Consider the following 24534-nt stretch of genomic DNA (forward strand, 5'->3'; position numbering starts at 1 on the left):
TACTGATGAGGAAACTGAGAGCTGTGAGATTAAATGACTTTCTCAAGATCACACAGTTGGCAAGCGTCAGAGGTCTGCCAAATCAAGACAATTGGCATTAACTTTGCACCAGACACTGTGCTAAACTGGGGACACAAAGAAAGACAAGAAATAAAGCAGGCCTTCTTCCCAAGGAACTCACAGTCTAATGAGAGGGAAGAGACACAATATGTAAACAACTATGTACAAACAAGACATAAACAGAATAAATTAGAGGTAATCTCAGAGGGTAAACACTAGGATTGAGAGCTGAGAGGATTTTATATTTGATGTAATAAGGAGTTTACAGACTAAGGAGGTGACATTGTCATGTCTAAACTTTAGGAAGATAAGTTTGATAGTTGAGTAGGAGAGAGGTAGTGTAGGGTGGGGTGGGGAGAAGGAATAAAGAGGGAGAGGCAGTGACCAATTATTACAACTCTCCAGCCTGATTTAGAATGCTTGTACCAAGATAGTAGTAGTATCAGAAGAAAAAAGAAAAGATATGAAAAGAGATAGCAAGACTTGGCAAATCATTGGATATGGTAAGGAATGAAAAATGAGAAATCAAGGATACCAAATTTGTGAGCCAGTGTAACTGGAAAGACAGAGGTACTCAAGAGAAATAGGGAAATTCGGAAAAGCTAAAAGTTTGGATGAAAGAAAATGAATTTAGTACAGGATTCCAAATCCTATTCTCTGTGCAATAAACCACGTCACAGTATAAGACAACTAAAAAAACTAGGAGTCTTAGAAATGAGGAAAGTGAAGCCCAGAGAGGTTGTCATTTGTCTTCTAAATCTGTTGTATTATCAAATGGAATTCAGAATCAATCCTCCTGGCAATATTTCAGACACGCTAAGCCTGGTTCATTTGGCCAATATGCAGGCCAACACATACCCCTACTTTCCTTGATTCATACTAACTAATGCCACAACACAAAGAACAGAGATCATGATATCATAGATTTAGAGCTGGATGGGGACTGTATGATTATTACTTTGCTCCTCGATAGACATTAGCCACCAAATTGGCCTTCTTTTTATTCTTTACACATACTCTAGCTTTTATCTTTACGAATTTGTATATAAGCTGTCCTCTCATAATCCACCTTATCCCTACCTCTTAGAATTTCTAGTTTCCTTCAAATTTCAATTTACATTGCCTAACCCTATATGAGGCCTTTCTTGATCTCCTTATGTGTCCCCTCCAAAATTACTTTGGATGTATTTTGTATATGTTTTTCTATACTTACAAGATCTAAATTCTTTAAGAGTAGAAATTATTTTATTTTGCATTTGCATCATCATTTTGAATGAGATAAAATGAGATCTTTCAAGACAGTTGTGAAAATCGAGTAAGGCTTCATCTATTTCAAAGTTTGAGTAGGCCTGAAGGACTTTAAGGTCAAGGGCATACTTAGTGTCTCCTCCCTGCAAAGTGTCTCCTCCCTGCTATCTTAAGGACATACTTAAAGTGTCCCTGCAATCCCCTCCCAGTTAGACCACTAAGGGCATACTTAAGTCCCCTTCTTGTTATCCTCCCTATTTCAGCCAAATATGGGCAACTATGTACTTGTTGGTCAAGTTCAATTTCTTGGATAGTTCCCGCGTTTAGAATGTAAGATCCTCAGACAATAAGGATGAGGGTCAGTGGTGGGAGGGGGAATTTGCGTTAGGGATAAAAGCGCCGACCCTACCCCCTACGGTGCCTCCTCCCTTCGATTGTCTGCTCGATTGGTGGGATGCCCGTTCTCCAGAACGTAAATAAACTTTGCTTTGCTTCCAGAGATCTATCCAGTTGTTTTATTAATGGTTTCTGACCCACACAATTTTTTTGAACAGTGCTTGTCACATAGTAAGTACTTTAATAAACTCTTGTTAATTGATTTAGTTCAACCTTTTCATTTGACAAATCAAGAAAATAAGGTTCTTGGGCATATCCAGTGGACAGGACCACTAATAAAGTTCCACATACAGTTATTAATCACTTTTAGATAAGATATTAATCTAATATCATTAATAATTTACATTTTTATTGTTCCTTAACATTTACAAAGAGCTCTTCCTACTACAATCAAGTGTAATGGGGAATGTTACCCCCATTTGACAGATAAGGAAACAAAGACTCAGGTTCTAGAGTTAATGCTATTAAATTTTTGGATGTTAGATTTGAATTTGGGTCTCCTGATTTAGTTTAGCTTGCTTTCCTTATTTTCAACAAGATATTTCAGCATTGCCTCTGGCACAGGAAGCCAACTAAGCCATAGGGCTTTATAGTAATTGAGGCAGATATTAGCAGGGATTCTTAATCTGAGTTCCATGGACTCTCAATGGTCATAACCAGAGTTCGATGGGTTTGTGAATTCTTTTTTTTTTTTAATTTGACAATTGTATTTCAATATTTGCTTCTTTTGCAATTCTATAAACTGTATTTGATGCTTTTGAAAATAGTATCCAAAACCTTCATTGATGAAAAAGTCCAGTCACACACACAAAAGGCTAAGAATCAGTAACTAAATAAACTTGCTTATGCTTCTTTTTTTAAGCTCTCAACAAGTAATATATAATTATAAAACTTTTAAAAATTCAGTCTTAGAGACAGTAATAGTTTTTCAAAGTTAACAATTCAAGCAAGAAAAAACCAATAAAGAAAACATTCTTTACCAGATTGGAGAAAACAACATAATGGTCTCCGGATTTATATAAGATTTTTTTTTTTAAGGAACCACCTTTAAAAATAAGTATATCTCAGAGAGGGATAAAAAGAACATCTGGTTTTACTATGATTGGAGTCTGTCTTATCTCTCTCTAAGGAGATATCAAGTTCCCAAAGGGCAAAGCCTGTGTTATATCTTTTTTGTGTTGCCCAAAATAGCTATTAAAATCTTATATATTATAAAATCTTAACAATCTATAATGAATCCAAAAAGCATACTCTGAAGTATGGCACTATTTTTTAATGTAAAATAACTTTAAAATAGCTATTTTTATTTGCCACTAAATCTGATTTAAGACAGAAAGTGGTACAGAAGATTTGATCAACTCTACAAATGTGAGTTATTACACATTCTCCTCTTTCCTATACTGTTTTTTTTAAAGGTTATCTGTAGTGAAATAAGTATTGATTTTGATATTTCTCAGTCAATGCTTTATTTGTTTTCCAAAGTTTTAATGAAAACTCAGTGATTAAAATTTGGTTACTTCAATTCTATTACCCCTGCAACAGCCGTGTATTGATTAAAATCAAAATCTAAGAAAATATAACAAAAAGACCCTAAAAAATCTTTTTCTTTTACAACAGAACAAAAAATTCCATAAGAATACCTAATGACTATGAGGGCATAACACATGAAAAGCAATGAGAGAAATTTTGTTAGGTGAAAGACTGAAAATTAACATAGGCAATATGTTGAACAGCTATAAGACTACCAAATGTGTTAGCAGGTATTTTAAATGCTAGTGCTGTAAGATGATAAAAAATAATGAATAATATTAAATTTACTTAATTTTCTTTATTACAAATTTGAGTATTTGATACCACCCCAGTTTTCAGAAAAAAATCTGAAAAAAAAAGAAGCTTTTTTCCCACTTATTTTATCTTCCTCCTTCCCTTTCTGAAACAGTATCTACTGAAAGCAGCTCACTTTTATACTTTAAGGTTTATGAAACACTTACAAATTGCTTATCACAGCACTTTGAGGGTAGGTCATGAAAATATTTCTATTTTACATACAGGAAAATAACACTCAAAGAGGTTTATTGGTGGTCATATAAGTTTTAAGTGTAGAAGCCAGTATTCAAAAATAGCCTCTTGACTTAAAGAACTTTTTAGGACTGAAACTTAATATTGATGTTATTACAGGCTTATTTCTGGGTAAGGAAGGGAATAAATTAAAGGAATAAAGGAGTGCTTACTACTGTTCACCAGGCAAAGAAAGTCCGGAAAACTAACTCCTCTATTTGATTCAACTTTACCCACCTTTCTTATTTTTTCTTATGCTCACTTTACCAAATCAAGACCAGGCTATCAGATTTCTTAAAATTCATGCAACTTTAGGGCAAGTCAAAAGCAGGAAGGGGGTGGAATGTGTGAGTGGGTGTGACAATAGTAGGTGGAATATTCTTTCCTAAAAGCAAAAGTGTTTAAGATGCAAATTTAAAATATAAACTTCATCTTTCAATCATTTTACAAATAATCTCCTTTTTTCTTTCTCTTAGAGCCCACGTTTTCCTTCTTACATGACACCCAAGAATGAGGAAAATTAGAAATGTTAGGAAGAAATGTTATAAGATGTTAATTCCAATTAATTTTGCTACTGACTGTTCATTTCAAAGATTACTAATGGGTGATAGGCAGCAGACTAAAGTACTCCATTTTATAGTGAAAATATCAGGAGAAAGGAATATTTATCAGAGTTGGAAGGGACAGGTTTTCATATATCCTTCATTAGACAGATAGCAAAACTGAGGCCCTGGGAGGTGAATTGGCCTTCAAGCCACTAAAAATAGTTTGTTTGACAGTTTTAGGCTAGAACCCAGGTCTTTTGTCCCTATTGTTTAAAAGCTTCTTCCACAACAACACAATGCCTTTTTGGTAAATGTTTTGAAGAATGTGACCTCCCAAACTCTTAGTAGAATACTTGAGAGAAGCTAAAACACCTAAACTTTCATTAATTATTCAAGTGTCCCCTTAAGCAGATGACCCTTATTATATTTCATTAGAATAGAACTTGTTGGAAACTGATTGTGTATCTTTCTATAAAAAGAAATTCATAAAAATTTAAGCAGTTTACCCTGATTATATTGTCAATGGTATAGAACTTGTTTCCAACTGATTATTATAATCATAATAAATTAAGCAACATGTTATTTTAAGGTTTGCATGGTCTTTCTGTCAAACAAATAACAATGTAAACAAATAAAAAGTCAGTTAAGGCACCAATACTTCTTGACTTCCTCATTTTAAAAAAATCCTCTTGTTTTACAATTCATCTATGTTGCATATAAGATGGGAATACTGACATTTTTATTTCTAGATTTGAGAGAGTCCATATTTTTGGTCATTCACAAACATGTAACCCTTATTAACCCACAAACATTCCACGTGATTCAATTTTTTTTAATATACCATGCAAAAAAGTATGTCAAATTAAGTATGTCAAAGTATGTCAATACAAAAAGTATGCCTTGATTAATTAATGTACCTCTGATATTTCAAACTATACTTCCCAGTCATTGCCATTTGTACCAATAATTCAGCCACAAATAGGATACCACGATTTCTAAGAGGTAAATTTCCAAACTAGCATTACATACCTTTTGTTGTAGTTCTTTTACAGCGGAATCTCTGTCCATGCATGCCTGACGGAAAGCTTCATAAGCTTTATTGAGCTGTTCTCCCATGTTTTTATCCATTCCTCTCTGTCTTGTAGCATCACTGAAAAGAATGTCAATGACAAAGACCTAGAAGGAGCAAATAAAGAAAGAATTGCATCATTATTAAATACAATCTTATTGTGCACTTTATAAACCTCTCTAATAAGGCTTATTGAGTATTCCATAGTATGTAGTAATGATCTAGAAATCTGGCCAACCATATATTTTCACAATTTCCTAACATTCTTCACAAATGGCCAAGAAACCAGGGACATCTAAATTCACAAAGATATCACTTTTGAAATGGTAACTGACCAGGCCACCTGAACCTACAGAAATGTGTTGGGCTAATTTTATTCATATTGCTCTACACTATGCTTTCCAATAGAAGTGGAAAAAAAAAAAAGCACAACAGCAGCAGCAATGTGGGGAGGGATATCTCTTACTAAACGGACAGTTACTTCCACTTACAAGGTGAATTCGTGCTACATCGAAATTGGAGCAAAATTAAATAGATAATAAATGTTTGTAGATGGGAGTTCATACTGTTGTTATCTCAGAGCAATTAAAATGTGTGAAAATGCTCTTATTTTAGCACAAAACCTAGGGAGGGCTGTTGTCAGATAGTACATTAAAAAAAAAAAAAAAAAAACACATCTTTTCAGTCCTCTTCCCACACTAGCTCTCCAACCTCCCTGCTGCTTCTGAACTATAGGTTATATGGTTAGTAGAGGTAATTTGAGAATGGCCTTGTTTTGTACTATAACTCTGTACAACAGCTCCATCGGTCTACCTTCCTTGGTAAAGGCCTATCTAATGATTTGGATTCTCCTTTCTAGTTGGGAAGGGCACAATGAGGAGGAAGGAGACCTTTGTTAATCATTCCTGTCATTATCAAATTCTTTTCCTTCTTTAGGAACCTTGCATTATCTCAGGTTCTGATAGGGTACAAGAATTTCTATTTTATCCTAATATCAGTCCTCTGTAAATACTTTTCAGTCCTAGGGGAAAAAAAAATCATCTTATCAAAAGTATCAAAAACAGTTAAGTGACCAATCAGCTATTTCAAAACAGCAATAAGATTAAGATATATACATCCTTATTATGATTTCATTCTCCACCCAACTAATTAAAGAATCCTTAATATCAACTAATTTATCCTGTTAATCTAATGATTCACAGAAGTAGCTCTTTTTAACAAACATTTCAAGAATGATTGTCTTTAGCAGAGTCAAGCTGTATTTTTGAAAATCTTAAAACATCTATTGGTTGCACAGTGGATAAGAATGATGTACCTAGAATCCTGCAAATCCAAGTTCTAATCCTACAGAGTGTGTGATCTCCAATATATCACTTAACCTCGATCTCAGTTTTCTCATTTGTAGAATGGAGATAATAGTAGCACCTGCCTCTTAGGATAGCACTGAGAATAAAGTAAGATAACATTTGTAAATTTTGCAAACTTTAAAGCACTATGGAATACTAGCTATTTTTATCTACATGAATGTGGATTCTTAGGTTTCTAAAGCAAAATCTGTGATAATTACTCTAAAGAGCCCCTTAGTATTTATTACCTGTCCTACAACATCTTATATAATAAAGGTCCTGTGAAGGGACAAGTTGCATGTGAAAAACAAATACCCACTGTTTGGTCTAAAAATTACCACATATGTGATACTGATTGAAATACATACGTTTCAATGTTACATATCAAACTAAAAAATTCAGTCACCCCTTAAGTAAAGTTCACATTCACTATAAAAGTCAAAGCACTGTATTAAAAACTAACAAATTCTCCATAAGAATATTCTAGGGGGATTTGGGATAGATGGTCTTTGAACTTTATCAATCAAATGCCACTTCAAGAAAAAACAATTTCCTCATAAATACATCCCATTTCTCCAAATAGGGGAGAGGGAGAAAATGCTGTAAACACAAACTTAAGGTTAATGCAACTAAAAAGATCATATATTTAATCCTTATCTCATTCCAGAGAAAAGAATTGGATGTTATATCAGTGACACTGACCATATGAAAAAGGAAATTGTCTCCAGGATGTAGCTAATTAAATTGGACAGATTTCAAATATTAACACCCTGAACTTTAATGCCATGGGTTCTTCCTTTGGGTTTTGCATTTGCTAAGTGTAAAACTAATTTCACAATTTAAGAAATATATTTCCACTGCGTTTTAGTCAGTTTTTCCCACACTTTGAAAGGCTCAATCGGGCATTTGCCTTTCAATGCCCAGGAAAATTGAACTCTTGTTTCCTTCGCCAGATAAAGATGCTCTGAGAGTCACAGGCCAGAATGTGGCTTTACTCTTTCTTAAATCACCAATTTTTTTCTTTTCTTTAAAAGTCACTTGCTGTTCACATTCATTCACACGTTCGCGGTTTGCTGGTTCTCCCTTCTCCCCTAGAAAGGAGATCCTCGGAGGCTTTAATTTTTACTGGGAACCGGTGAGCAGTATCTGACTGAGGACGGGCCCAAGCACGAAAAAAGCAACTGGCTTTAGGCTGGAGCCGCACTTTCAGGTTCTAGATCCGGACCCTCGGACCCGACAGAAGCAGTGACCCCTCTCTTCCCATCCGGGCTAGGAAAAGACAGCAAATCCTCCCTGTCTCTTAGGCTGTGACTGCTTCTCTTACTCGAAGGGGTAGGCAGAGAGCGCAGTGAGGGCTGTGGACTCTCGGGTGGCCGGTTGGACTTCCCTAACCTCCAGCAGCGCGGGGAAGGGCGGGCTCTGGATCTGGGCCAGCTGGCGCGGAGCCCGGCCGCCCGGGGAGGATGCGGCGGGAGGCCGCCAGCCTGCTCGGTTTCCCCAGCAGCAACAGGTGAGCCGAAGAGGAAGCTCAAGGAAAATACCCGCCTCCGACCCACCCGCATCTGGTCACTCTGGGGCTTCCGCTTTCCCTACACCAGCTTTAAAAGGAAACCCAGCGAAGCTGAGAAGAGGCACTGAAGTCTGCAATTCAGTATTCCGAGAGGGAGTCGAAGAATGGAACTTCTCTCCCCATTCTATGTTAGGCCCTCTCTGCTGAGGAAGCCAATCGCATCCCATTACTCGATCCTCTTCTGCAAGGTTTTCTAGACACATTAAAACGGGTCTATCAGCTCTCTGGGCCAGCCTCTCCATGTATTTCTCCTGACCCGGGGTGTTGGTGCTCCTTCATTTAGTTTTATTTTTGAAGCAAAAATTCAATGGTGCAGGAGCTCATTCTCATTTATCATTTAAGATTGAAGGTCTTTCATAAGTAGACAGAGCACCCCTATGCCTGAGATTTGAGGAAAGGACATCTGGGCTTTCCTTTCCTGAACTCTGAGATAGGGTGGGTGGAGATTTGCACTAGAAATCTCTAAGTTACTGTATGACTCTAAATGGCAAGATGCTCTTGATTTATAACAAAAACACTGGCATGAAATCACAGATTTAGAGCAAGAAGAGACCTCAGAGATCCTATTGTGCAATTCCCAAATTTTATGGAAGAGAAAAAAATTCGATCCAGAGAAGATAGTGAGGGGCTTGCCCAAATTCCGAATCAATTGGGATCCTCCAAATCTAAATCCTGAGTGCCTGCCATTGACAGCACTAATCTGTCTCCCCCAAAGTGAAGAGTAAAGATCTTTAATTCTAAATACAAAGTGGAATTTTCTGCTACTTATCTGTCATTGGGTGTCACTGCAATGACACGACTAGCAAGAAGCTGCTAAAATTAATGAAAAACTTCCCCTTTGCTATCATCCCTATGGCCTGAGAAGGGCCAATCTCCTTCTAGTATCAGATGAAGAACTGGAACCCAGAAAAGCAACATTTTAATGCCCAATTTTACACAAGCCCGTTGAGAAACCAACTAATCCTAATTCTCTTGATCATCAAATCACTGCTCTATTACTACATCTGAAGGAGAAATTTGGGTTAAATTCCACAGGCCATTAAAAGTATATTTTTAATCTAAGGAAGAGGATGTCACATCAGTCACAAACCAGCAATGTGATCCCGAGAAAATCACTAAAACTCTACCTCTCCTTTTTCATCTGTTAAATCTGAATAATAATAGTATCTATTTCACAAGGTTGTTATGAAGATAATTTTTGTAAGGATCTTTGTTAACCTTAAAGCATTATATAAGTGCTACCTATTATTGTTAGTATATCAAGTCTTATTATGGCTAGCTACTGCCAACACCTTAAAATTTTATTAAAGGAAGGGCATGGAATAATTTTTTTTACAGAACAGGTTTCAGCCCAGAAAGATGAAGTAACCTACTGAAATTCATTCATCTAATAAGTGACAGAGTGGGGAACTGAACCCAGGTTTCCTAATTCCCAGTGCAACTACTGTTTCTACTATACAGTTCTATTTTTTGAATTTGAAGTGTCTGATTTTTAAGTGGAGGGTTAAGTAGACTAGAACTAAAGACTAAGTGTAATTTCCTAACAGAAAGCAATAATTTATTATATTTTGAATAAACTTAAGAACATATTTACCATAGGGGAAGAAAAGTTTTTTTTTAGAAAGTCACATCAAATCCAGGTCTTTCAAATGTTCCCCTCGTGAGGACTGGAGCCTTGGACTTGGGGGGAGGGGGAAAGGCGCATGTCTTACATACTAGACAAAGTATGAATATATAGTATCCTCGATTTTATTGTTCATGACAAGCTAGCAATGTGAAAGTACTTAAGTACAACAATTATGGTTGCTATAGAAATAATTAGATAATAAAACCAGTGGCTATGTTTTAAAAAAAAAAATCTCATGTGGAATCTCTAAAAAGAAATAGAAAGTGCATTCTTGTTTTACAAATGGTGAAGATGCATCATTTCCCATAACAATCATAGGAAGATTAACAACTCATTTTCACTTCTTTTAAATTTATTTAGTTTCATCTTCAAAATTATTTTGTCTTTTCCCAATTGAAAGGGAACAACAGCAGATCTTCAAAGAAGGTGAGAGGGAAGGGTCCAGAAGGATTTCCTTAGAAACATCGGAGCATAAATTTGAAACTGAAAGGAACTTTAAAGATCATCTGGTTCAATCTCTCTCCTTTTCTAGTCAAGGAAATTGAGATCCCAATAGGTAAAACTGGAAAGTAGAAAATGGCAAAACCAACGTTTGAATGAAGCTTCCAGGGCTCCGAGCCCACAACATTCCTGGGTGTGACTGGAACCAAATTAAGACATAATTAGAAAACATTTAATAAAATATAACAAAATACAGATGGTGTTGGATTTTATATCTAAAACAATAAGTGGCCTACAAGGATCCTCATGTATGGATTAGTGGCCACCATTTCTATTTGAAACACTACTGATAAATATGCTGCTGCTCTCTACTCACACTGGGTCAAATACCCTGATGGGCATTACAGAGTTATATTCCCACTCCTGCATAGTACAGATTTATGGTCACTGTAGGGAGGTTAGGATTTCATTTCAAGTAGTCTATTTATGGGTATAGAAACTAATAGTGACAGCTTATTTGTAAGAAGCTGATCCAGGTAGGTGGTCAACTAGGGTTAGAGATTCTAATCTTAGTGTAGGAAGTAGTTTACAATCCATAGGCAAAACATGGATCAAAAGGTATCCTTAATACTGCTGCTTTTTCTTGCAGGTTCTACCAATGGGCTAAATTCACAATAATCAAATATTTATTGCGCACCTGTATAGACAGTATGTTTTCTTAAGCCCTGGTATATAAAGAGGCATGATATTTAGACTCTATGCTCCAATAGTTTATAGTCTAGTTGGGAAGATAAACAGAAATAACTAGAGGGAATAGCATATGCTGAGCAATTAGGTGAAGCAGGTGAACCTGGAGTCAGAAAGACCTGGATTGCAATCTGGCCTCATACATTTACTAGCTGTGTGAGCCTGGACAAGACACTTAAAAACTGTTTGCCTCAGTTTCCTCTGGTGTAAAATGTAGGGAATGATTAGCACCTGTCTTCTAGGACGATGGTGAAGATCATATGAGATAATTGTAAAGCACTTAGCACACCACAAAGTAGGCACTATATAAATGTTAGCTATTTATTATTACTAACACTGAATGAATTCAAGAGGATCTTTAACTTTGGCAAAATTCCTCCAAATCTTTCAGCAATAAATGCAAAAACACGCAACTTAAAAAAAGGAAATTAAATTCTCATCGTCTCACTATCCACTGTCACAGGGTGTCCTTCCCTTTTATTCTTCAGATATCAGAAATCACACAAAGGGCTAGACCTACTTATAATTTGGGGGACAGAAAAAAAGTAGTGCTGGAAATGGTATAAGCATTTATCAAAAATGGTCTTTATGTTGTTTTTAAAATCCTGGCGTAGATGACCTCAGTTTCTTTATGAGTAAAATGAGAGGTTGGATTACATGATCTTTTAAAGTCTTCTCAGCTCTTAACTTGTGAAACCCTGATACTGAAATTAAAGTAGCTGCAATTTTTGTCCTCTCAAATCCTAGCAAGTTTGTTTTGTTTTGTTTTGTTTTAACCTCTCAGAGGCAATAGATGCTAGAGGAGGAGAAAAAAAGTGTGTTTGTAAAGAGAAGCTGATTAGAGAGAGGAAGAGGGACAGACAGAAGCCAGGGGGAGATTTCCACAGAACAGCTTTAAGTTACAGTTTAAAATTGCTGAGCAGTCATTTAGCCTTGTGAATCTTTCCAGCTATAAATGGGAACCAGCAAAATCCTGCATAATTATGAAGATGTACTATGTACTCTGATCCGCTGGCATAGTACTGTGAAGTTGTTTCTTATAGTCCTGTTTTTAATTTCCCTGAGGACACCTATAGGCTGTTAGGAAAATGTTTTCAAGTTACAACTCGTTTCATTAAAAGTAATTGTGATGAATCCAATGAGAGAGTAAATGAGGTTTCCAAGACATCCACAGCTCCATTTCCAACAAAGATGTTTAATATTTAACAAACTTTGTTTTTAACAAAATTTCAAAAATCAGATATAATTTTACTGCTATGCTAAATAAGTTACTTATGGTATTAAATATTTGAAATAATATAGTAGATATTTCTTCTTAGGAGGCCTATGTCAAAGGCCAAAATCATTCTCTAATTCATATCCATTATTATGACAAAAAGCTATGAAAATTCAAGCTGAGCTAGTCATAGTTCTATTGTTCTTCTAGCAAATAGCAATTATCCCTTTTAACAGTGGAAATTGGAGAGTTTCTTAAACTTAGAGATCCGTTGAATTTTACTCAGTCTCTTGAAAGGGAATTTGGCATTAAGAGTTCATTTTATATTTTAACATATCCCTGAACTATTAAAATGATATTTAAAAAGTGAAAGCTGGTATAGTAGATGGTTCAGTGCTTTTGAAATCTGGAAGTCATCAACAAACATTTATTACATGCCTACTATGTGCCAGGCACTGTTAAGCACTGGAGATATAAAGAAAGGCAAAACCCAAACCAAACCAAACCAAAACAAACCCCTCAACTATCCTTGTTCTTAAGGAATTCACAAATATAAAAGGGAAATGACATGAGAACAACTAAGTACAAAGAAGATATTGTTACTGTGTCATTTCAGCCCTGCTTGATTCTTCATGACCCCATTTGGGGTTTTCTTGACAAAGATATTGGAATGATTTGCCATTTCCTTCTCTACTTCATTTCCCAAATGAAGAACTAAGGCAAACAGGATTAAGTGACTTGCCCAGGGGTCACACAGTAAATAAATGTTAGAGGCTGGATTTGAACTTAAGTCTTCTTGTCTCTAGATTCAACATTCCTCTATCCACTGTATCATTTAACTACTCACAAAGAAGATACATACAGGATTAAATAGGAGATAATTTTAGAAAGAAGGTAGAAAGTCAGTCTTTAGCTGAGACATAAAGAAAGCCAGAGAAGGTGATGGCAGAAATAATGAGGGAAAGAATTCCAAGCACAGAAGACAAGTCAGTGAAAATCCCTAAGGAGTGGAGACATGAAGTGTTTTGTGTGAGAAACAGCAAGGAAGCCAGTGTTACTGGGGCGAAGAGTACAGAATAAGAAGACTGGAAAGCGGGGTAGTGACCAGGTTATAAAGGACTTTAAAAGAAAACAGGATTTTATATTTGATCGTAGAGGAATTTTTTTGAATGGGGATAGTGGTGGTGAAACAGCCACAAGTGCATTTTAGTAACATCATTCTGAGAACTAAATGGAGGATGAACTGGAATTGGAAGAGACTTGAGACCAGGGAGACCAACCAGCAAGCTACTGAAATAAGATGAAGAGATAAGATAATAAGGGCCCCCCTATACCAAGGTGGCAGCAAGGTTAGAAGAGAAAAGGATACATTTGGCATATGTTCTTAAGGTAGAAATGACAAGACTTGACAAATGATTAGAGGAGGAGAGTGAAGAATCTAGCATGACATCTAAGGTACTGAACTTAGATGGCTGTGAGGATGGTGATACCCTTCAACAATAACAGGGAAGTAAGGAAGGACTCAGGGAATAAACAGAAAATGAGTTTAGCTTTCAACATGTTAAGTTTAAGATGACTACCAGACATTTAATATGAAATGCCTTATATGCAGTTGAAAATGAGAGACTGAAAGTCAGGACAGATGTTAAGAGTTGGACAGATAAGTATGAAAATCAACTGCACAAAGACAATAAGAAAATCCAAGTTTGAATCCTGACTCAATTTAAATTACTATGATTCAAGGTAAGTTCCTTATCCTCTCTCACCTTTCTTATTTGTAAACTTATTATCCAATAATAGCATCTACTTCACTAAATTGTGATGGTGATTAAATGAGATTAAATGTAAAGTGAATTCAAATAATCCATCAAAAAATATTAAGAGCTATGCTACACATTGTGCTAAGCTTTACTTTGTGAACCTTAAAGTACAATGTGTATGTTAACTATTGTTTTAAAGAAAGTTCTTGCTATATCACTAACAATTCAAATCAACTAATATTTATTAAATGCTATCTGCTAGAAGTACTAGGAAAATAGAATCTCCTAGTAGTTATATAATAATGTAATATGTAAAAATGCAAAGCATTTTAAAAAGTATTATTTTGTTTGACTTGAGGCATTATTTTAACTGAAGGCTTCCTCCCAAGTCCAAAGTTTTATCAACTATGCCTCCTAGCTATCTCACTAAACTTCCCAGTTTCCTCATGTATAGTATGACCTCTCTGATTTCTTCCTGACCTAAAACTGTGATCCTATAAATTGTAGTATAGAATAATAAGGCCAAAATGAAGTAAAATGGCATTTGTATGGAACTACAAATATGTAAGAATTTTTAGGAGGGCACTTCAATCATAGGACATGACAGGAAGTATAAAAGAATATTTAATGTGAGCTTCATAGGGGTGGTAAGTGGTCTACCTTCACTAATGCCAAAAAGAAGAGTTTCTTTTAACTCGTAATGGAAAATGCTATCCACATCCAGAGAAAGAATTATGAGTCTAATACATACTGAAGCACACTATTCTTTTTTTTGTTATTGTTTTCTTCCTTATATATTTTATATATTTTTTTTCCTTTTGCTTGATTCTTCTTTCACAGCATGACTAATGTGTAAATGTGTAAAATCACCAAACATGTATAATTTATATAAGACCGACTGTCATTTAGGGTCTGGGTAAAGGGAGAAAAAATGGAAATCAAAATCTTATAAAATATAAATGTCAAAATTATAAAACAAACTAAAAAAATTATTTTAGTATCATAATGTATTATAACAAAGAAGTAAAATCTTGCATTGTTACTAAAGTAGCATACAGAAGTTAGAAACCATGAGATCCATTAGATTGCCCAGAAAAAATATCACTAAAAGAAGGCTATTTTCATATCCCAGAAGATGGCCCACAGTAATTGTATCTTGTTGGTTTAGTTATAATGAATGATATACAATTTATCATCTGATACAAAATATTTGTCTTCAATTTGTCTATGGAACACACTCATTCTTTTTATGAAAAATGTTTTTAGTGTATAATGGAAAGAAAGTTAACATAATTTACTTGTATCCTCAGAGAAGCAGCAATTTTCTCAATTTAACTTTCCCAATCATCTCCATCCTTCTTAGACTCTTGGGACTTCTATACAATAAAACTTAAGTCCTGAGTATTAGATGGAACTCAGAGATTCAAAAGAGCAACTTCCTTTAGAGATAAGAATCCAAAGCCACTTCAGGAAGCCACTACCCCAAATTATAACTGTATTATTACACTTCTTCCTCACCTCAGTTGAAGAGAATCCTTCTTCAAGACTTAGTTCAAGTATCATCTTCTGCATGAAGCCCCTTTTGAACTCTCTGCCAGTGCTGCTCCCAAATTATCTTTTGCTTATCTACTTGGTGATGGTGAGCATTGGACTTGGAGTCAAGAAGACCTGAATTCAAGTGTGGCCTCAGATACTTCCTAAATGTATGAACCTGAGCAACTCAATTTCCTCATCTGTAAAATGGGGATAATAATGATAGCACCTATCTCCAGGGTCATTGTAAGGATATAACATGATAATAACTATAAAGCACTTAGCACAGTGCTTGGCACAGAATAAGTATTATATAAATGTTAGCTATTGTTATTATGTATGTTCATATAATATATATTTGTGTGTGTATGTATTGTCCCTTCCATTAGAATGTAACCTCCTTGTAAGAAAGTATTGTTTCATTCTTTGTACTTAGACTAGCTTATTGTTTGGCACACAGTAAATGGTTAATAAATGCTTGGTGATCAAATGATGGAAATTTTTAATACTTAAATGACAAGTGATATTACAATGACAAATCAGACTGTCACCTTTTAGTTTCTGAGTCCAAAAGGGCAGCTGAAGAAAATGTGTCTGCTAAAGAATGAGGCATCCCATAGGAGAAGGGTACAACAGTTCCAAAGGACTAAAAAATTTCTATGCCTGGAGGGGAAAGGGCCAGTTCAGGATATAGCAGTTTGACAGAAACAGTCTTTGGTAAGAGCCAGCTCTCTTAGCTGTAATTCTGTACTCAATTAGCATGCCACCTTTGGTTCTATTATGTGGTCTTAAGTTGACCCTTTCCCAGGTTGGAATCTGCTGTACAGATGACTGGTCCAAGTATAGACCAAAAATGGGATCTGTCATAAGAGAGCAAACTTGTTTCTAAGTCTCCAGTGAATTTGACTAATCTGTCTATAATTCCAGAGTTTTATCACCTGTGGAGGAAGAAAGAGAAGAGAAGGAAGGAAGGAAAAAAAGAAGGAAGGGAAGTAAGGAGGGAGAAAGTTCAGTTTTCAAAGCCAAAGGACAAGTCTCTTAATTAAAGGCAGATGGCCAGTGAGATCCAGTTTGAAAGAGTAAACCCAGTTTAATTCTTTATTACACTAACCACTAAAACAAAATTCAAGAAGACATACACTAAGAGTATTTTGACAGAAGGGGAGTCTGGCAGTATTCTAGGTATTAGCTAATTGTAACTAGTAGCCCTTAGCAAAGGTGAAAACAAGTTAAAATCTGTCATGTCCTCCCAACACAGGCTCCTTTTCCTTTCCTTCTATTACCTTTGACCACACCTCCCCTTTTCTATACTTTCATTGCTCTTATTCAGTCATTTCTGACTTTTTGTGATTCTATTTGAGATTTTCTTAGCAAAGATATATAGTGATTTGTCATTTCCCTATCCAGCTGACTTTACAGATGAGGAAACTGAGGCAAGCAGAGGCCTTGCCCAGTCATACAGCTAGGAAATGTCAGAAGCCAGATCTGAACTTTCAGTCTTCTTGAATCCAAGCCTGGTGCTCTATCTATGAAACCATCCTGCTGTCCTTACAGCATTATGTCAATAATAAATCTCTTCATTAAGATAAAAACTTTCAGTTTAAGATATCAGCATAATGAGGATTTGAATTATAATTAAGGCTTAAAAGCCAGAAAGTAGTAAAACTATATAAATGGAGATATAAATTCTACCCAGGGCCTGATTCTGGAAGCTGTTCAAGGGACTTCTTCTACCTCAAAATAATAACCATTCTTGGTTCCTTAAGTGAGTTAAGATATAAAAGGTCACCCTTTTTGAGTCAGGGCAGAGGGTAGGAACTGTTTTTGTTTTCCTTTTATTAATCTGCTTATGACTTTAGGCTTTCCACTTGTGCTGTACTACACCTGGGCCCTGAGGGAAGAGGAAGATTGGTAAAGAGCAGGACTTCCTTTTCCAGAAGTGAGGTTTAAATTCTGTCTCCTCGTTTTGGAGGGAAGACGAGTGAAATGCCCCCTGCCATCTGACTCTGTGCCTTCTACCTTGTGCTTAGCTGTTTTCTGTATGATCTCCAGACTCCTCTGGAAAGAAGAGTATCTCTTTCTACTCACAGATGAACATCTAGTTCATATCTTACACACCCAAGTGATTCTGAAATTTTGTAGGTCATCATCTAAACCCCATTCCCCACCTCCTAATCCCACCAGCTGATTCATAATTCCTATTCCCCTCAACCTTCCCATCCCAAAGTCCACAGCAAATACTATACAGCCCTTTCACTGTACCCTCTGGAATACTGGTTCCAGACAAAAAAAAAGGTTCCTTCATCCAAAATCTTTTCATTTCCTACATCTAGTAGTCACTGAGACCTGGGCTCTCGATGCAGCCTCCTTTGGCATCCTTTATTGTACTGGCTGCATCTTCACTCACTCTCCTCAGCTACTGTTTGAGGTGAGGGAGGTGAGTGGAGGTGAGGGCAATGCTCTCATTGCCATTTTCAGTCCTGGCCTCAGTCACTTTTGAGGTGACACCTTTGAGTTTCATATTATTCATATCTTCCAGCCAATTAATTCTGGTAGGTGTTATCTAAAGACCTCCATGTCACTTTCTATCTTTTCTTACTGAGTTAAATACATGGCTCAAAATTTTCTCTCCTCCTCACAACTCTTGCTCTCATACCAGGAACTTTGACATACATATTAATTCTCTCTTAAACACCCTAACCACTCACTTCCTCCACCTACTAACTTCCCATGTTCTACTCCTCCACCCAACCTCAGACATATACAAAAATGGTAACCACCCACAAATACATCACCTCTGTGCTGAAGAATTCCAAAATCCCCTTATCTAACCAATAATATACTGTACTGGCTTTTTGCTTTTCCTTCTTCTATTTTGTACCAAATCCTACTCTTTATTTACACTTAGAACTTTAATCCCTCAATACTTCAGTTCTCTCTTAGGCCATCACCCCTGCATAGCCACTCTTTACTTATCTTAATCCTTTGGTGAACCAGTTCAACTTTATGCTATCCTCTATTCTTGGGTCCTCCTCCCCATATACATAATTTTGCCCTACTCAGTTCTGAATCACTCCCAATTCTATCACTTTTGCTCCTACATGTATATTTTTGTTTGTTTTTTGGGGGATAATCAGTGTTAAAGTGGCTTGCCAGGGTCACAAAGCTAATGAGGAACTGAGGCCAAATTTGAACTCAGGTCCTCAACTCCAGAACCAGTGCTCTGCATCCACTGTGCCATCTAGCTGCCCACTACCCATGTATTATTGAAACAAAGTAGAGAAAATCATGCAACCATTCTGATTGGGTCCACAACAAATGTATATTGTACAATCAACTAGGCCTTCACTACCCTTAGGTAATCCTGCAACACCTTCCTTATCAACTCTCTATCCCATTCTTCACGTGGCTCTTCTCAAAGTGAGAACATTTCATAGAAAACATTGAGATCATTTGCCTTGAGCTTCCTCCTCCCTTTTCCTCATTTCATATTAACTCAGATGCTTTATGCCACTATCTCCTTTTTCACCCCAATTCACATACAAAGAGGTAACAAAGCTTAACTCTGCTGCTGCACAACAAATCTTTTTCTGCAGATTGGCCTTCTATTATAACCATGCTTAAATTTCTCTCTACTGGCTCCTTCCCTACTGTCCACAAACATGCCTATATCTTCCATATCTTCAACAAACCCTATGTTGATCCTTCCATCCCTCCTATGACCCATATCATTTCTGCCCTTAGTGGTTAAACTCCTTTTAAAGGTCAGATACCATAGATGCTATGCCTTTCTCTCCTCTTATTCTCTTCTTAATCTCTTTCAGCCCAATTTCCAACCTCATCATTCTACTGAAACTGCCCTCTCCAAGTTATCAATGAGCTCTTAATTGCCAAATTCTATAATCTTTTCTCAATCCTCATCATCTAATAGTAGGCACTAAATAAAAGTCTACTGACTGACTGACCCACTGATGTTTCCAATGAAAATGTGCTTTCTCCAAAGCACTGGCTTCCCAGATATTACTACATTTTTTATACTACTACACTCTAGGTTATTAAGAGAATCTAAGTATCAGCCTTGACCTGATATGTATTAAATTTTTTATAAACACCTATTAACATGAAAATTAAACAAAAAGGGAATGTTAGAACTGGAAAGAATCTCATTGTCATCCCTTCCAAGTACCCAAGTACCAAGTACTGAGGCCCAGAGTAGTGAAACATCTTGTGCTTAGCTGTTTTCTGTATGATCTCCAGACTCCTCTAAAAATGCAGATCAGCATCTTGTCCATAACTTAAAGTTTTAGAGAATTTGAAAAGCATTTATTCACTATACCACATTGTCTTTCAAGTGTGCTATGAAACATCTTGAAACATCAACGGCAGAAGGACTCATACTCTCAAGAATCTGTCATTTGGATAATATGAACACCCTTTAGAAATGTAGATTATAATCCATAGTTAGGTAAAGGTAAATGGATACCCACTTACTGTGTCAGAGGCTTTCAATAAAGATACCATTGGAACACTAAAACTTTCCTTATTATGATGACATATTTTTTGAACATACATGTGTGATATCTATGATGGCATCTTTTAGTCTGTGTTCTCATTGACCATGTGGCTCTTTACTGCCTTCTGATTGTTCCTTACTTTTAATTTTTCAAAGACTATAGTGTTCTATGTCTTAGGTCAATAAAATATTGGTAGAATATCGGTATGAAAAAAGACAAGCCTTTATTTCCAAGATAAGTATTTATTTCCAAAATAACTTTGCAGTATCTCCAAAAAAAAAAAAAAAAAAAAAAAAGAATCCAAGCTGATCTCTTTCTTTCTCCAGTTTTGAGCCGCTCACCAATTATTTGCAGTAATATTTCATAATATCTCTAATAATGCATCCTGTAGATTATCCAGTTTCATATGAAGGTCTAGATTACAGATAATCACCTATAATATACAGATAGATATAGATTTTATCCAGGAGGCTCTAGAGAATTTCAGAGCTTGATGTAATTAGCATGTTATCTGTATATAGACTCACTAGCTATATAAAATGTCACTTTAACTTGGACACTGCACTGGATCTTTTCTATGACAGTGAAGAGCATCTCCAACAAATAGACATCTCTCTGTTTTATGCTTTATCTAATAATATGATCAGAGTTAATTTTAACAAGATAATAATATTATGTGAGAATTTTGTCTTTGGAGAATTAATCAGAACTCACTGCTATTTTTACTATCTTCATAGCACACTTGAAAGACAATGTAGTATAGTGAATAAATGCTTTTCAAATTCTCTAAAACTTTAAGTTATGGACAAGATGCTGATCTGCATTTTTAGAGGAAGTTTTAACAATGGTTGTGCTATATACCAATGAAATCTTTGTAGCAAATTTCTCTAAAAATATCTACTTTCCAAGATATTTAAGGAACCAATTCAAATTTGTAAGAATAAGAGCTACTTCCTAATCATTAGTTACATGAAAAAATGTTCCAAATCACTAATAATTATAGAAATAAAATTAATTTCACTTTGAGTTTCTACTTCATATTCATTAGACTGACAAAGATGACAACAGAAAAATGGAAAATGTTAGAGGGATGTGGGAAAATAGGCACATTGATGTACTATAAGTGAAATTATGAACTGATTTAGTCATTCTGGAGAACAATTTGCAACTGTGTCCTAATGTCACTAAATTGTCCATGTTCTTTGACTAAGCTATACCACTGATAGGGCTAAGTGTATGAAAAGGAGGGAAGGAAACAGAGAGGGAGGGAGGGAGAGAGGGAGAGAGACAGAGACAAAGAGGAAGAGAAAAAGAGAGAGAGAGAGAGAGAGAGAGAGAGAGAGAGAGACAATGAGACAGAGAGAGAGAAAGAAGAAAGAAAGAGGATGAAAGGAAAAAAAGAAAGGAAGGAAGGAAAGAAGGAAAGTAGGAAAGAAAGAAATGAACAAAGGAAGGAAGGAAGAAAAAAGAGAAAGAAAGAAAGAAAGGAAGGAAGGAGTACTTTTTAAAAAAATTGTAGCTTTTTTTTTTTTTTTTTTTTTGGTACTGGTGGTGGTGATGATAGTGGTGGAAAAGAACTCTAAACTAAGGAAATATTCATTAGGAAATGGCTGAATAAATTATCATATATCAATATCACGGAATACTATTGTGCTGTAAGAGATGAGGAAAAGGGTGGTTTAAGGATATCTTGGAAGATTTGTATGAATACAGATACAGAGTTAATCAAGTGAGCAAAACTAAGACAACAATTTACACAAGAACAATATCATTGTAAAGACTTAAGCAATCTGATCAAGACAATGACTAACCATGATTCCAGAGTATTTATGATGAATGTTACCTACTTCCTGAGAGAACAATATGGTGAATGAGACTTTTTTTAAAAAACATAGTCAGCATAGGAACTTACTATCATTATGAATATGTTGCAAGATTCCCTCCCCCTCTCCCCCTCCGGGGGGGATTAAGGAAAGAAAAAAATATGTTTTTGTTATTTTAAAGAAATGTTCACTCTAAAACTTCTCTTAGGTATTAATTTATTACAAGGTAAAAAGGAAGAGTGGTGTTGGATAGACTTGGTCATTGGTTGTTGTTTTTTGTTCTCAAAAGGGGCTAAAATGACATCACTATGTTAGAGTTGAGTTACAGTGTGTCTGACTATGGCTGATGAGACCAATATGAGTTTAGAACGCTCTGCCACAGATTGGACACAAAGAGTCCCTATGCACATTTAGGGTAGTTTCTCTAACTTACGAACCTTGCATTTCTTCTTGTTATGCCACAGTTCTCTTTTATTGTCCTGACTCAGTTTCCCTAAATTGTCCTGCCTCAGTTTCCCTGAATTGTTCTGCCTCAGTTTCTAATTGTTCTGCTCAATCCTGCAAAACCACCCCTTCCTTCTAATCATGATGATCCAGATAAGGAGAAAGATCTTCTATCTTAGACATCATGAACCCCAGCCCTTTCCTACTTATCAGAATGCCTCTCCCAAACCCAGAATGTCTGGAGAAGGATATCATTCTAGGACACTGGATGATCCCCTCTGGTTTGGTTGTCTTCTACGACACATCTGGTCTGATCTGATTTTGAGTACCTTTTTGGGCACTACCTGATTATATGAGTTAAATGTTTTTGTGCAGTCTATGTCTGTGTGATTTGTGTTCTGTGTGACTCATCTGTCTCTTCTATTGATTAAGAGCTCTGCTAAAGGTTTAAGAACAATGATTAAGAAATTTGGGAACTGGTTATTTCAATGTTGCAACTGTACTTGGTATAAAATTTGCTTGTGATTTTAAACTTTTAACTTGTTATACTAATTTGTAAGTATTTTAAAATGGTTGATTTTTTTTCTTTGGAGAAGGTTTTCAAAGCCTGCTACAGTAAAAGGCAATAAAACCTTATCTGATTGAAACTCTGGCAGGAGAAAACATTTGAATAGGAATTTTAGGATGATTCTGAAATTATGGGAAATAATTTTACTGTTGCCTGTGCATGCAAGATTTGTTTATTCTGAGTATAAGATCTTGGAATTTGTTTGAATATTGAAACTTTTATTACTAAAGAGGAAAAAGAAAAAAACTTGTCTATTTTAGGAATGGCAGAAAAATTTTGAGGAGCAGCCTGCTAGTAGGATTAAAGGGAAAGAGCAATAAAATTCAAGTTTAGCCTAGGCTGGACAATGAATCTCTAGAGATAAGAAAGATGCTAATTGTCAGAAGAACACTCAGGCAGAAGAAAAAAAAAAAAACTTTAAAAAAAAGCTGTATTAGTTTGGTTTAGAGTTTGTTACTTTCTAAAACATGTAGGGTAATTTGTTATATTTTGGACATGTGAGTTTTATGGAATCATTTAGCTATTCACTGTATTGCTTTAATCTTAAGTTTTGAAGGAAAAGAGAATGAAGAAGATTCAGGAGAGACTAGAAAGAAAATTTGCTTGTGGAAAAAAAAGGTTGGGTGGGGTAGGGAGAAATGGGAAGTTTTGTCTTCAAAAGTGAAGATAAAACTCACCTCCAACTGCTTTCTGCTATTTTAAAGGTTGTAGGGTTGGGAACTGGTTAAAGTATGTAGCAAGAAGGAAAGAGGAAGTTGAGTAGAGAGTTGGGAAGCATGGTGGAATTAGGAGAAATGCCATGTAGAATGAGAAAAGGCAGAAGGGAGGCCATGTGAAACCCCCTTCCTCCAATTATGGAAGGGTGGCCATGTGAAATCCTCTCATCCCTCTCCTTCACTCCCCACCCCCCCAAGTATGTTCTGGCTTGGCTTTGGCAAATGATTTCAAGAGAGAGGCCCACTTTTAAGTTAACTGACTGAATATTTGTTTCTTTTGATATATAATGGTTTCCTTGGTTAAGGACTATGGTCATAAGTGTGAGCCATACTTTGGTAGGATTATTTCTAAAAGTTTAATATGTTTAAGAACCTCTTGGATTCTTTTATGTGGAATTAGAATATTCTGTATAAATTTTACTTGATTGTATTGATTTTATCCTGAGGTTATGCCCATCATTTAAAGAGTCTCTGAAAATAATAGTTTTTTTTTTTCCTTTGTCCTTTTGAAACTGTTTCTGCTATGGACAATATGCAATTTGGGATATTTGTCTATGTATTGGGTATTTTAAAAGCAAACTGATTTGTATGTATAATGTTCACTTATGAAACTGTCTACTTAAATATGAAAGAAGTGAACTTACTAAGACAAATTTTTTACTATTATCAATATAAGGTTATGGTAAATATCTGTTTAGGATTTATCTGAAACTTTGGTTAATGGGATTTGTTATTGGAAATAAAATTTCTTGGGCTTATAGTTAATGCTATTTGGGAGTTTTAAAGTTCCACCCTCTGACAGTGGGACAATTAACTGGAGTAAAAATGAATTAAAGCAATTTTATCCTATATG

General features: G+C 35.7%; 1 protein-coding gene across 8 annotated transcripts in view; it reads right to left on the bottom strand.

Annotated features, from left to right (window-relative positions):
* TANK (TRAF family member associated NFKB activator) overlaps nt 1-24534 on the bottom strand; it is an 85576-nt gene that overhangs the window by 37249 nt on the left and 23793 nt on the right. For 7 of the 8 annotated variants that reach the window (XM_051986284.1, XM_051986283.1, XM_051986276.1 and 4 more), the window contains exon 2: nt 5337-5483. In XM_051986284.1, coding sequence (XP_051842244.1) covers nt 5337-5435 — 99 coding nt within the window. In that variant the 5' untranslated portion in view covers nt 5436-5483. Of the gene's footprint in view, nt 1-5336; nt 5484-15601; nt 15618-24534 lie in introns of those variants that run through there. The other variant, XM_051986281.1, reaches the window with a different exon arrangement.

Source organism: Antechinus flavipes, chromosome 3 (assembly GCF_016432865.1).
Source record: "Antechinus flavipes isolate AdamAnt ecotype Samford, QLD, Australia chromosome 3, AdamAnt_v2, whole genome shotgun sequence".
Taxonomy (NCBI): domain Eukaryota; kingdom Metazoa; phylum Chordata; class Mammalia; order Dasyuromorphia; family Dasyuridae; genus Antechinus; species Antechinus flavipes.